At 58.6% G+C, this 12,231-nt stretch overlaps 3 protein-coding genes across 4 annotated transcripts in view; 2 read left to right on the top strand and 1 right to left on the bottom strand.

Annotated features, from left to right (window-relative positions):
- SBNO2 (strawberry notch homolog 2) overlaps positions 1–4,415 on the top strand; it is a 64,407-nt gene extending 59,992 nt beyond the window's left edge. For both annotated transcript variants that reach the window (XM_062015071.1, XM_062015072.1), the window contains 4 exons: positions 31–162; positions 397–473; positions 624–814; positions 1,213–4,415. In XM_062015071.1, the coding sequence (XP_061871055.1) occupies positions 31–162; positions 397–473; positions 624–814; positions 1,213–1,817 (1,005 nt within the window). In that variant the 3' untranslated portion in view covers positions 1,818–4,415. The remainder of the gene's footprint in view (positions 1–30; positions 163–396; positions 474–623; positions 815–1,212) is intronic.
- Positions 4,416–5,635: 1,220 nt separating this feature from the next.
- GPX4 (glutathione peroxidase 4) lies at positions 5,636–7,978 on the bottom strand. Its single transcript, XM_062015135.1, has 7 exons — positions 7,890–7,978; positions 7,336–7,430; positions 7,037–7,181; positions 6,783–6,934; positions 6,624–6,648; positions 6,252–6,311; positions 5,636–5,919 (listed from the first exon to the last, which is right to left on the bottom strand). Exons 1-7 carry the CDS (start codon positions 7,956–7,958, stop codon positions 5,887–5,889), a joined length of 579 nt encoding a protein of 192 aa, XP_061871119.1. The 5' UTR covers positions 7,959–7,978; the 3' UTR covers positions 5,636–5,886.
- Positions 7,979–8,625: 647 nt separating this feature from the next.
- Positions 8,626–12,163, top strand: POLR2E (RNA polymerase II, I and III subunit E). The gene is made up of 8 exons (XM_010210423.2): positions 8,626–8,740; positions 8,912–9,086; positions 9,178–9,293; positions 10,498–10,578; positions 10,808–10,866; positions 10,984–11,062; positions 11,644–11,717; positions 11,894–12,163. Exons 1-7 carry the CDS (start codon positions 8,684–8,686, stop codon positions 11,707–11,709), a joined length of 633 nt encoding a protein of 210 aa, XP_010208725.1. The 5' UTR covers positions 8,626–8,683; the 3' UTR covers positions 11,710–11,717; positions 11,894–12,163.
- Positions 12,164–12,231: the final 68 nt, after the last annotated feature.

Here is a 12,231-nt window from a genome sequence, read left to right as displayed (position 1 = left end):
TGACTGTAACCATCAGCTCTACCCTGACAGATGCGAGGCTCCAAGCACACCTGCCTGCTGGCAGAGCAGAGCCGTGGCAAGAACTTCATCCTCTACAAGCCAAATATTGGGAAGCAAAGCCAGCCTGAGAGCCTGGACAGCCTGCAGAAGAAGTACCAGAGGGTAGGTGGGAGCTGCAGCCCTCCAGTGTGAGGAGAGGGAAAAGCCTCTTTCTCTGGGTAGGGTTGGCTTTGGAAGGACATTTCTGTAAGCCCTTCACAGCTCCTCCTAGCCCCGATGTGGATGGGGCAGATACAGCAGTAGAACCCAGGTGTCCTGGCTCCCAGCCCTGGATTTCAAGTCTCAGCTGCAAGCCAGTGGAAAAATCTCTTTATGTTGTGTGTGTTTCTTCTGCAGGTGCTGCCTGAGGAAGCCAAGGAGCACTGGGAGAGCAGTTACCACTTCTCCTTAAAGAACTGTAACCACGCAGTCCGGTAAGGCAGCTGCAGCCCCAACCCATCCTACCCTCCCCTAGGCAGAGCTGGGGAGGGGATCCCTGGCTGTGGGGCTGGGCACAGGGCTGCCCTGGGGAGGGAGGCTGTTGGATGTCTGTGCTAATTGTTTACTCCCACTTGCACTTGAAGGAACAGGACCTGCAAGCTGGTGCAGGAGGGGAAGGAGTGCTTCCAGGGCATGCGCCTGCGACACTACTACATGCTGTGTGGGGCCCTGCTGAGGGTCTGGAGCAAGATTGCCAACATCATGGCAGACATCACCAACACCAGCTACCTGCAGATCGTCCGCCTCAAGACCAAGGAGAAGAAGAAACAAGTTGGTGGGTGAAGTGCTGGGGAAGGGGAAGGGGAACAGGATGGTTTAGGACAAAGAAGAAAGGGCCCAACTGCCCAGTGCCAACATTCCTTTCCTAAAAAGGGACATGTTCTGGCCTGGAAGCACCCACTGCTTAGGGAAGGAGGGGAGCTTGGGGCTATCCTGAGGTGTGTTTGGGCAGAGGGTGTGGGCCAGGCCTGGGCTGTCCCCTCCATGCCTGTGGGAAGCAGTGCTGTTGCTGCTTTGCCATGGGATTGCTCTTGCTCTGGTTTAATCCCACCTCCCTGCTCTACAACCTGGCCCAGAGGTGAAACTGGTTGGGAATGGGCTTGACAAATGCTTCTGCCATCCCTCTGTCCCTCCCTGAGGTGCTGTGGGGACTGATGCCCGTTCCTCCCTCAGGGATAAAGATCCCCGAGAGCTGTGTCCGGAAGGTGCTGGAGGAGCTGAAGCAGATGGACGAGAACGTGAAGCGAAAGCACAACCGACTCCTCCAGGCCCAAGAGCAGAGCCCACAGTTCTCCCTCCCACTGCACCTCCTGTCACAGCCCCTGGACCTCAGGCAGGCAGGGCCTGGGGTCCCCCTGCCCAGGTACTCCCAGCACCAGGATGAGATCCTGGACTTGACCTACAGCCCTCCCAACAGCAGCATTCCCGACGTGGTGATGAACCCGGAGCCCGCTGCCTTGTGCTTCCCCTCGGAGCCCCTGCTCCAGCCACACCAGCAGCACACGTTACCCTTTGGCTTCAGCCACCCTTCTGCCTTCAAGAGCCCAGCCCCTGTCCTGGAGGGGAGTGTTCCTCTGGGCTCCTCACTGCACAACCCCCTGCCTCTGCCTCACCCGGGACCTTTGCAGGCGCTGCAGCAGCAGCAGGAAGATTGCCTGGAACAGGATGGCAACATCAATTTTAGGGAGATCTTGGAAGACATGCTGAGGACGTTAAATGGGGCTCCCCAGGAGAATCAGGAACGTCAGAGTGTGATCCAGTTCAGTGGCCCTTACTGAGACTTCTGACAGCCAGCTGGGCATGCCCAGCAAGGTTTGGCTGCTCTGGATCCCCCATCCTTTGGCACACAGGTGAGAGCTGGGGAGCTCTGGCTTTTCTGCTGGTTTGGACTGACCCTTTTCTGGTTTTGAGGGAAGACAAAAAGCCCCCAAACCTATAGTTCCTTCAAGCAAAGTTTATTTATATATAATATACAGTCAGGCATGTATAGATTTGTATATAACATGAGCTTGGGGGGGAGTTGAGAGCTGCCAAGTTCAGCTGATGTGGACTGATGCTCTCTGCTGTGTTCAAATCCTTCTTAAAGGTCAGTGCCCATGTAGGACTGTGGAGAGATGCCCCCTCCTCAGTGCCCACCCCCCTGCAGACTACTGAGTTTCCAAGCTGGGTTGTGCCTTCCCCACCCCTCCAGCTGCCCCTGGAGTGGGGCAGGGCCATGTCTGGGCTCCACAATGGCCCTTTGACCCATTCCTGAAGGATGAGAACCCAGCCCTGCCGAGGGCTGGCTGACCAAACCGTGTCTGCATCCAGACTTGTGCTGCCCCAGCTCTGCTGTGGACCTTGAGGCTGCTCTGGAGGGCTGGGTCAGAAGGCAGGAATGAAGGGGAAGGGAATGCAGTCCCAGAGTCAATAGCCACTGAGCTCAAGTGTCCCTCTGTGCAGGGCTGAGCAGGTCTAGCTGAGAGAAGCAAAACTGCCTGTGCCTGCTCTGTCCTTCCTGGGGAGGGACGGGGACACCTGGAGCTGCCTGAGCTCTGTGGGGGAGGGCAGGAGCTGGCTGCACCCGTGCCCTGTTTGTCAGTATGGTGGCAGAGCTTGTGAGTTTGTCAGAGCTCAGCCACACTGGGACCACAGGGGCATTCCCTGGAGCAGAAGGGCCACGTGTCCCATCAGCCTGTCCTGCACTTTAGCTTCCCCAGGGTCGCTGTGGCTGGCCCTGCTTTGGCCAACTTCTCGCTTTGGCATGTTGTCCTTTTGCCTGGTTGCCTCACTGGTCCTGTTGTGTAGGGTTTGTCCTTGGCTGGGCCAGGGACACAGGCCTGGGGGGGCTGGATTGGGGTCCCCAGCCCTGCCCACTGCTGACCTCGGGGAGAGCTGCTCCCAGGCCTCAGAAGGGAGGAGTTCCCTGGTGAGCACCGAGTGTATCGCTGCTCTTGCTGCAAATTCAACCTCTGATACCAAAGAGCAAAGGTCTGCTTTGCAAAGCACTGCCCCAGACAGCCCACTGCCCCTTGGCTGGGAGCAGCTGGGTGAGCTGCACTCTTGCCAGGACCAAGGGAGCCTCCAGCCCCCCTCTGCCACCATCCCCGTTCCAGCAGCATCTCACCTCGGCGGGTCCCGGGGACACTCTCTTTTGTTTTCTCCCTTGAAGGAGTAAAGCTGCCTGCTGGCTCCAGGACTGGCAGCTCCTTCCACAGGCCTCCCCTCTGCTCTGCTGCTTCTCCCAGCCTTGAACCATCAAGGTGTTTCCTACAAGTGGCACCAGGATGTTTTCAGGGGAAGGACACGAGACCTTCCCTGGCTGGCCTGGCCCTGGGGAAGGGCAGCTGAGAGAGGCCTCTGGGAGGATCCCCCATGCCCTGACAGGTCAGTTTTGAGGGGCTGCAGTACAGTACCAATGGAGTCCTGTCCTCCAGGCAGAGCTGTGGGCCTTCCATCTCCCCCCAGGGCTCAGGGACTGGTCTAACACCCTGTTGCTCGTGGGAAGTTCTCCAGGAGCATCCACAGTGTTGGTTTGCCTTCCCTGCTGGTGTGGGCTCCTTTGTGAGGCTGCTCTGGTCTCTGCCCTTCATTTGAGTGGCTTGTCCTTTCCCCTTCACTCTCCCCAGCTGGTATCTGCCTCCCACCAGCCCACCCAGGGTCAGCCCTGCCCTCAGGGCTGCATTTTACCACATTCAAGGAAACCTCCTTACCTCAGAGTAAACACCAAAGACGAGGAGCCCGTGTTCCCTGGGACCCTGCTGACTGCTTCCTCACAGCCCTTCCCTGGTCCTGAGCAGTGAGGCTCTTCCCCTTTCCCCACAACCCTCCTCTATTTAAAGTACATCCCAGTCCACCCCAGTTGTGGCTTTGCCCTTGCCCCGGTTCCTTCGCTCGGCGCTCGCTCGGTTCTCAGCGAGGAGAGAAAAGGACACCAGGGAAACCCAAATCAGAGAGGCTTAAACTCAGGAATAGCAAAGAGGCCTCTCCCACGAGGCACCCTCTGCCAGCCACTTCTCCACCATCACCTGGAGCCTTCCACTGGTGGCTTTTGTTCATTTTACACAGATATGCAATTGTCCTTCCCTGATCTCTGGGAAGCCAGAGAGCACCTTCAAGGAAAGCCCTTCCCTGCCCCAATCCTGTGTTTTTGTCAGGGTTTAATAATATGTTAACAGTACCTTTTAACTAAATTATTATGCAGTTGTCCTACTGATTGTATTTTTAAAGGAGTCCCTGGTTTTTCCTCCCTCACACCTTTTTGTTAGCACTTTTTAACCCGCTTGTCGTTTGCCTTTGGTTTTCTATGTGTATTTATAATTAATTGAGATGTATATATATGTAAAGAGATTTTTTTTTTAGAATATGTGCCTTTGACTAATAATTCCTGAATTTTCTACTTGCCTCAGAAGGGTCATTTTTATTTCATCCTGTTCAGTAAAAAGCCAAACAAACAAAATGGAAAGGGAGCCACGAAGGAGCTTTCTGTAAGTCCATCATCTGTCCAACTTCTCCTGGGGTCCCACCTGGGACTCCATCAGGACAGTGAAGCTGAGGGCTCCTCTGGTACCAGCTTGGTGGCAGTTGGGAGCTGCTGGCCTGAGCCCTCCTGTTCTCCCCAGGATGAGCTGAGGATCTTCCCCAGAGCCAACCCACTGGCCTTCGGTGGAGCTGCTCCTCCAGTAGTGCTGGGAAAACAGAGATAAAAGAGCTCTGTTCCTCCTGCATGGGCTGTTGTTGTTGCTGTGGCACAGGGACATCTCCCCCAGGCACAGCCATGGCCCCATGGGATGGGAGGAACCACAGGAGGTGGGGATGGAGGAGTGATGGGCACCCAGGCATGGCCGTGCTGCCAACTCTGGGGGGGCAGCTCCCAAACCAGCCCACCTAGCCCAGGGGGATGGAGCTGCAGGTGTGTGTGGGGGGAAATCAGGCTTGAGGGGGACCCCAGCAAGGATCCTGAGGTTCCTCTCCTCCACCCCTGGCTTGCTGTGGGAGTCCAGGGTGGTTGGGGGCTGAGGCTGTGAAGGGCAGACTGTGGGAAAAGAGGCAAAGCAGCACGCCTGGGCAGCAAATCACCCATAAAACAGGAGCCCTCCCTGCCCATGGGAGACACTGTGGGCAAAGCCAGACACTCCAGACAAAGCTGTGCCTTTGCAAGCACCAACAAGCTGCAGCTCAGCCTTCCCCAGGAGGATGGAGGCTCCTGGCTAGACACAGCTCCAGCTCTGTGAGGTGTTTCACCCTGTCCCAACATGACTTGGGGTTGTTTTACTGTCATATCCCTTCTGCTGTGCCAGAGCCAGGAGGGGGGCAGGGCCAGGGGCTGCTGCTGAGCCCCCAGACTTTGCCCCCAGCCCAGCAGCCTTCAGCTGCCTTTGGAAAGAAACAACTCCCTTGGCTGATGGGGGCAGATGCCTGTTGGGGGGAGGAGGAGGGATCCCAGCTGCTTTGTCCCTGCTCCAGCTTTTCCCTCAGAGCCCTGACTGAGCCAGGCTTTGTGTGCAATTCCCCTCTCAGCACTAATAAGGATTATCCCTGCTGGGCTCAGGGGTTGCATAAGGGCAGCAGCTCCCAGCCCCATCCACCCCTCAATTCCACACCCAAACACAACTGCTCATTCCTAACGTGTTTATTGCAAGGGGACACCAGTTCCTGCTTCTGTGCCCACACAGAAGAGTTGCCCAGCAGCAGCCACCAGCCCTGTGAAGCCTTCTTCCAGCAGATGCACGCCAGATCTTCAGGTTTGCCTCACCAGCAAGCTGGCTTGGAGACAGACCATCATTGAGGCTGGACCAGAAGGCTCTACAGGCACCAGGAGAGCCAGTACTGGGGCAAAAGGACAATGCAGGGACAAGCTGAACAGCTCTACAGGTAGGCAGGCAGGTCCTTCTCGATCACCTGCCAACAGAGAAAGGAGCATTGTGCTATGAGAACATCACTGCCCCAAAAACACACCCACAGCCCCTTCCATCCTGTCCCAGAGGGGCTGCTTGGAACCAGTTACCCCCTGGGCGGGGCATCCACTTTCCCTGGTGCCACAGCCAGCCTCCACAGGGAAGCAGAGGAGAAAAAGAGCCAAAGCAGGGCAGCAGAGCTGGCCCCCAAGCAGTGCTCAGCCTCAACACTGCTGTGTTTCTCCACAGGTGTGCTCTGCAGAGAGCTGCTGGCACTGTCACACTTCCCCTTCTGCCCTGGCTCTCGTAACCCCAAACCACACCAGCAGCACTCACATAGGGATCCTCCATGGGACTGTACCTCTTCACCACTTGGCCCTCCCGGTTAATGAGGAACTGTGGAAGCAAAACAGCACCCAGGTGAGCCAGTCCAGCCCTAACACAGGCTCTGCAGCCCCATGAGAGCCCCCCAGGGAGCTGCAGCCCCTGGCAGACCCACTGTCCCCTCAGCTGGGCGCTGCCTCCCTGGGACAGGGCTGGAGTGAACCCAGCGAGGAGCTCGTAGGGGTCTCAGGCACAGGGACCAGGACAGCACAGGAGCCCCTCAGGACACTTTTACCCTGACAGCAGAGCCTGTGCAGAGGATCCCTCCCCACTACAGCCCCCAAAGGCTGAGGAGAAGCCCAGGAGAAGGCAGCTGTATCCTACCTTAGTGAAGTTCCATTTTATTGCACTAGGAGAGAAAAAAAACCCACAGGGGTGAGATTTTGGCAGCAAATCCCTTCCCCTGGCTTGCAACCAGGCTCCCCCTGCAGCCCCCCTCAGTGTGGGGCTGCTGCTTTCTGCAGCCTCCCCTCCCACACTCACTTGCCCAGGGTGCCTCTCCCTTTGGGCTGATCCTTCATCCACTTCCACAGCGGGTGGGCATTGTCCCCGTTGACATCGATCTTACTGAACATGTCAAACTTCACCCCGTAGCCTTCAGCAAACGCCTTAATCTGAGCATCATCCCCGGGTTCCTGAGGAAGGCAAGAGGAGGGAGAAGCCCCGAGGCTCCCGGGACGCCCCAGAGCAGCCCCTGTGCTCCGGGGGAGCCCCTCAAACCCCTCTCCCCAACGCACCTGTTTCCCAAACTGGTTGCAAGGGAAGCCCAAGATGCGTAAACCCCTCTCAGCGTATCGGGCGTACATATCAACAAGCTGAGTGTAGTTTACAGGGGTTTTTCCTCACTTGGAAGCCACGTTGGTGATAATACAGACGTAGCCTCTGGGGAGGGAGCGGTGAATCAGCACAGACAGGCCCCAAACCCCCCGGGGCGCGGCCAAAGGAGCCGCTTCGCCCTGGTTGTGCAACACCTCGTCCCTTTGCGGCTTCAAATCACCCCCTCGGCCCTGTGAGCGGCCCAGCGCGTCCCTCCTACCGGTATTTCTCCAGGGATACGTCGTTGCCGTCGATGTCTCGGGCGTGAAAGTCATAGATGGCCTTGGCCGAGCGCCAGTCCTCCGCCTGGGCACACTGCGGGGGAGGCCGCAGCGTCAGCCCCGCACGGCCCGGGGCAGCGCCCGCAGAGCCCGCAAGGCCCGGGGCAGCGCCCGCAGAGCCCGCAAGGCCCGGGGCAGCGCCCGCACGGCCCGGGGCAGCGCCCGCACGGCCCGGGGCAGCGCCCGCAGAGCCCGCAAGGCCCGGGGCAGCGCCCGCACGGCCCGGGGCAGCGCCCGCACGGCCCGGGGCAGCGCCCGCAAGGCCCGGGGCGGCCCCCGCAAGGCCCGGGGCGGCCCCCGCAAGGCCCGGGGCGGCCCCCGCAAGGCCCGGGGCGGCCCCCGCAAGGCCCGGGGCCGGCGGCTGCCCCGAGCGGCGGCTGCGGGCGCGGCGGAGGGGACGGAGCGGGAGGGGAAGGGGCTCGTTCACCCCCCGCCATGGGCGCCTGGCGGCCGCGGCCCGGCACTGCCCGGTCCCGGTGGGCCCCGCACTCACCATGCTCCGCGCCGGGCCCCGCGCTGCCGCTGCCGCCGCCGCGCACAGCAGCGCCCGACCCCAGCCCATCGCGCGCCGCCGCCGCCCCCGCGCCTCAGCCAATCGACGGCCGAGGGTACCGCCCCGTGAGGCGGCAAGAGCCAATCACCGTGCGCGAGTGGGTGATGGATGGGCGTTTTGACCAATGGTAGAGCAGAGAGGGCGGGGTTGGACGCTGGCATGTGTATCGGTGGGGACAGGCGAGACCATGAGGACGGGGATTGGGGGGGGGGGGGAGGGATTGAAGACACGAGGTGAAGCTTCACCAGCGCGCAGCACAGGGGGACAATCGCTGCTCTACTTCTGCCACACCGCTGCTGATCCAAGCCAGGATGCCCTTGGCCTCCTTGGCCACGCTGATGGTTCATGTTCAGCCACTGTCATCACCCCCCCCTCCCCCTCCCCAAATCGTTCCAACCCCTATGGCGCTGCTGGACCTGCCACTCGCCCTTTGGTCCTTTACATCCAGCAGCTTTCCAGCCTCTGTGGCACTGCCTGGGCTTGCTGCGGCCCAAGCGCAACACCCACCGCTTGCCCTTGAGCAACCTCATCCCATTACCCTCAACGCACCGAGTGTTCCCTCCCCTTTGTAGTCCTGGGAGCGGACTATAACTCCCAGCAGCCACCGCGCTCGAAGCCCCCAACCCGCGGGCTGCCCGCTCTAACGCCTGCCCGCGCGGGGAACCCGCGCGGGCAGGCGTTAGAGCGGGCAGCCCGCGGGTTGGGGGCTTCGTGCTCTGAGGGCAGCGGCCGCCATGGACGACGAGGAGGAAACGTATCGTCTGTGGAAGATCCGTAAGACCATCATGCAGGTGCGGGAGGCGGCGGAGGGGACGGGCTGCTGTTGGGGATGAGCCCCGGTTGGTTGTGGATGAGCCTCGGTGCGGTTCTAAGGGCTGCGCAGCCACCGGTGGGATCCGGCCCGGTCAAGGCCTTGAGGCCTTGTGTGGGTTTGATACCTGAGCTGAGGGTGGTCTCTGTAGCTCTGCCACGATCGGGGTTACCTGGTGACCCAGGATGAGTTGGATCAGACGCTGGATGAGTTCAAGGGGCAGTTCGGTGATAAACCCAGCGAGGGCCGGCCCCGGCGGACGGATCTGACGGTGTTGGTGGCTCACAACGATGATCCCACAGACCAGATGTTTGTGTTCTTCCCGGGTGAGTGGAGTCTGGGGTGGGTAGGGGTTGGTCTTGGTGCCTAGAGAGGCTCAGGGCTTGCTGTGTGTGAACCTGGGGTCATGTTCTTTAGAGGAGCCAAAGGTTGGAATAAAGACCATCAAGATGTACTGCCAGAGGATGCAGGAGGAGAACATCACCAGGGCCCTGATCGTGGTGCAGCAGGGCATGACCCCCTCGGCAAAGCAGGTAGGAGGCATTGCTACCAAACTGTGTAACAGGAAAGCACTCTCCAAAACAGATTTCATAGCTTAGGAAACCAACGTTGGCTTATTGCAGTGCTGGGTGCACCCTGAAAATGAGAGAACAATCCTGATATGCCTTAAAAGACAAGTGAAACACAGATGTGGGGCTCTTTAGCCTGGAGAAGACTAAGGGGAGACCCCATTAACATTGATAAGTGCCTGCAGGGTGGGTGTCAGGAGGATGGGATCAGACTTTGTTCTGTAGTCTCCAGTGACAGGACAAGAGGTGACAGACACAAGCTGCAACACAAGAAGTTCCACTTAACCACAAGGAGAAAGGCCTTTGGTGCTGAGGTGAGGGAGCCCTGGCCCAGGCTGCCCAGGGAGGGTGTGGAGGCTCCTTCTCAGGAGGTTTCCAACCCCAGCTGGACACGTTCTTGTGCCCCTGAGCCAGGGGAACCTGCTTGAGCAGGGGCTGGGGCTGGAGGAGCTCTGAAAGGCCCTTCCAAACCCCACCATTCTGGCATTCTGTGATCTCACTTTGGGCACTGTGGCCTTGCTGAAACTGTTTGGAAGTTGTCTGCTCATTACCACTATTTATAGCCAAAACAGAACTGTCTTGCTCTCCTAAGGCTCCCTTCCTTGGCCTTTCTCAGGCTGATTTCAAAGGCTTCCCACTCCCAGGTGTCTGTTCACCAGATCAGCAGCACTGGAACTTTTATCATTCATCACTCATCTCAAGGTCACAGAGTAAATGAGGGTAGAGATTTGGGGCCTGTAAATGAGGAAGGGTAGAACTCTTAAGGAATCTGAGGAGGGATCCACAAATGGGAAATCTCTGAAGTCAGGTATGAGTGCTGTGAAAGCCTCTGCCCCCGAGGCTGAAGGGTCTTGTTTGTGGTTTGTCTGTCTGGCTTTTAAGTGAAAGCCTAGAATTTCCTTGCAGGTGAAATCTTCTGCTAAAGCTCATTGTGCCTTAGTGCAGGCTGTGTCTTAACATCAGATTGTGTTTAACCAGAACAGCTGGTTCTCTCCAGAAGAGCAGCTGAGGGGCCATGAGTAGGCAGGAGGTGGGTGAGATGAGAGGGGATGTTTGCCAGTGGTCAGGAGATCTGTTCCCTCCTTGAGGCTGGATCTGTGTGAGCACAAGCACAGTGATCCCAGGCTTGTGGAGCCTGGGCTGGGCTGACAGACCTTTCCTTCCCCAGTCCCTGGTGGATATGGCTCCCAAATATATCCTGGAGCAGTTTCTGCAACAGGAGCTTCTGATCAACATCACAGAGCACGAGGTGAGCAGTGGGGCAAGGAGGGGTATGATGGGGCTGGGGGTGGATGATGGGGCAGGGGGATATGATGAGGCAGGGAGAGGATGGTGGGGCTGGTGCTCAGGCTGCTCCCAGAGCCCTTTGCAGGGCAATGCAGTCGTCCTTTCCTCCCTCACCAGCACATTGCTTCTCCCACTACTGTGAGGAGCCTTTTGCTTCCTCTGTCCTTAGAGTCCTCTCCTGTTGTTCACAGCTGGTCCCTGAACACGTTGTCATGACAAAGGAAGAAGTGACTGAACTGTTAGCCCGATAGTATCCTTTGTGTGAGCTGAAACCAGCACTTTTTGTGCTTGCTGAGGGGACAAAGGGTTGTGTGGGCCAGTGGTGTGTTCTGTTGGGGAGCCCTTTCCTCCTTGACTCCCTGCACAGCAAACTGAGAGAGAACCAGCTCCCCAGGATCCAGGCTGGTGATCCCGTGGCACGGTACTTTGGCATAAAGCGTGGTCAGGTAAGAGACACCAACAGTTCCCTGTGGGCAGGGCAGAGAGGGGAGAGCCTCTCAAATCACAGAATCCCTGAATGCTGGGGCTGGAAGGGCCCTGCAGAGCTGCTCCAGCCTCAGCCCCTGCTAAAGCAGGTTCCCCTGGCTCAGGGGCACAAGAACGTGTCCAGCTGGGGTTGGAAACCTCCTGAGAAGGAGCCTCCACACCCTCCCTGGGCAGCCTGGGCCAGGGCTCCCTCACCTCAGCACCAAAGGACTTTCTCTGGCCACAGGACTCCAGCTGAGGCCTCCCCAGGGCAGAGCAGAGGGGTAGCTGAACCTCCCTCACCCTGCTGCCCACACTCTCCTCTGTGCCCCCCAGGCTGCCATTGGCCTGTTTGCCCATGAGGGTGAGCTGTGAGGCTTGGCACAGACCTTGTGTGGCCAGTCCATGCCACAGCCCTGGCTGAAGCAGAGAGCTTGGCGCTGGCCATCTGTGGCTGCTGAGTGCCACCACATTACAGCCACAGCAGGGCTGGACCTGCATGGAGCAGGGGAGACTCCCCAGCAGCTTCTCCCCCCGCTGAGTTCCTTGTTGGCCTTTCCAGGTGGTGAAGATCATCCGACCGAGCGAGACCGCGGGCCGCTACATCACCTACAGACTGGTGCAGTGAGCTGTCGGGTAAGAGAGTGGGGACCTGAGGCAGCAGCTCAGGCTCACCCTGGGGCTCTCCACACAGAGCTGCCTCTGGGAAAAGATGATCTCAGAGTTGTTTGTGGAGGGGACTGTTGGTGAGAGGACAGACCAGAGCAAGGCTTGTGGCTCCAGGACATGGCTGTTGCTGTTCTTTCCTCCAGGTGTGGAAGCGCTGTGTGATGCGTCCTGATGTTCTCATCCACCAGCAACTTACCCACCCTCTTCTCTTCCCCTGTTGCCTCTGTGTAGTTACTGCTTGGCCCAATTCCTTGTTTCGAGCATGGACTTTGCTGCAGCTCTTGACATTCAGTAAGGGCTCGAGCCATGGAAGCAATAGAAGAGGGTGGGGAAAGGAGAGAGTGGGAAAAGGCCTTTGCTTTCCTGCTTTGTGTTGTAGGATCCTGTTTTTAATAAAGGTTTGTACGTCTGGAGTCCTGGGGCCAGTTCTGGGCTCCCCAGCTGCAGAGAGACAGGGAACTGCTGGAGAGAGGCCAGTGCA

Source organism: Colius striatus, chromosome 25 (genome assembly GCF_028858725.1).
Source record: "Colius striatus isolate bColStr4 chromosome 25, bColStr4.1.hap1, whole genome shotgun sequence".
Taxonomy (NCBI): Eukaryota; Metazoa; Chordata; class Aves; order Coliiformes; family Coliidae; genus Colius; species Colius striatus.
The sequence above is the reverse complement of the archived record's forward strand: the minus strand, read 5'-3'. Positions and strand labels throughout refer to the sequence as shown.

Coding starts and splice junctions, on each gene's coding strand:
- POLR2E (XM_010210423.2), top strand. CDS start 8,684: ATGGACGACGAGGAGGAAACGTATCGTCTGTGGAAGATCCGTAAGACC. Junction 8,741..8,911: donor TCCGTAAGACCATCATGCAG/GTGCGGGAGGCG, acceptor TGGTCTCTGTAG/CTCTGCCACGATCGGGGTTA. Junction 10,867..10,983: donor ACTGAACTGTTAGCCCGATA/GTATCCTTTGTG, acceptor CTCCCTGCACAG/CAAACTGAGAGAGAACCAGC.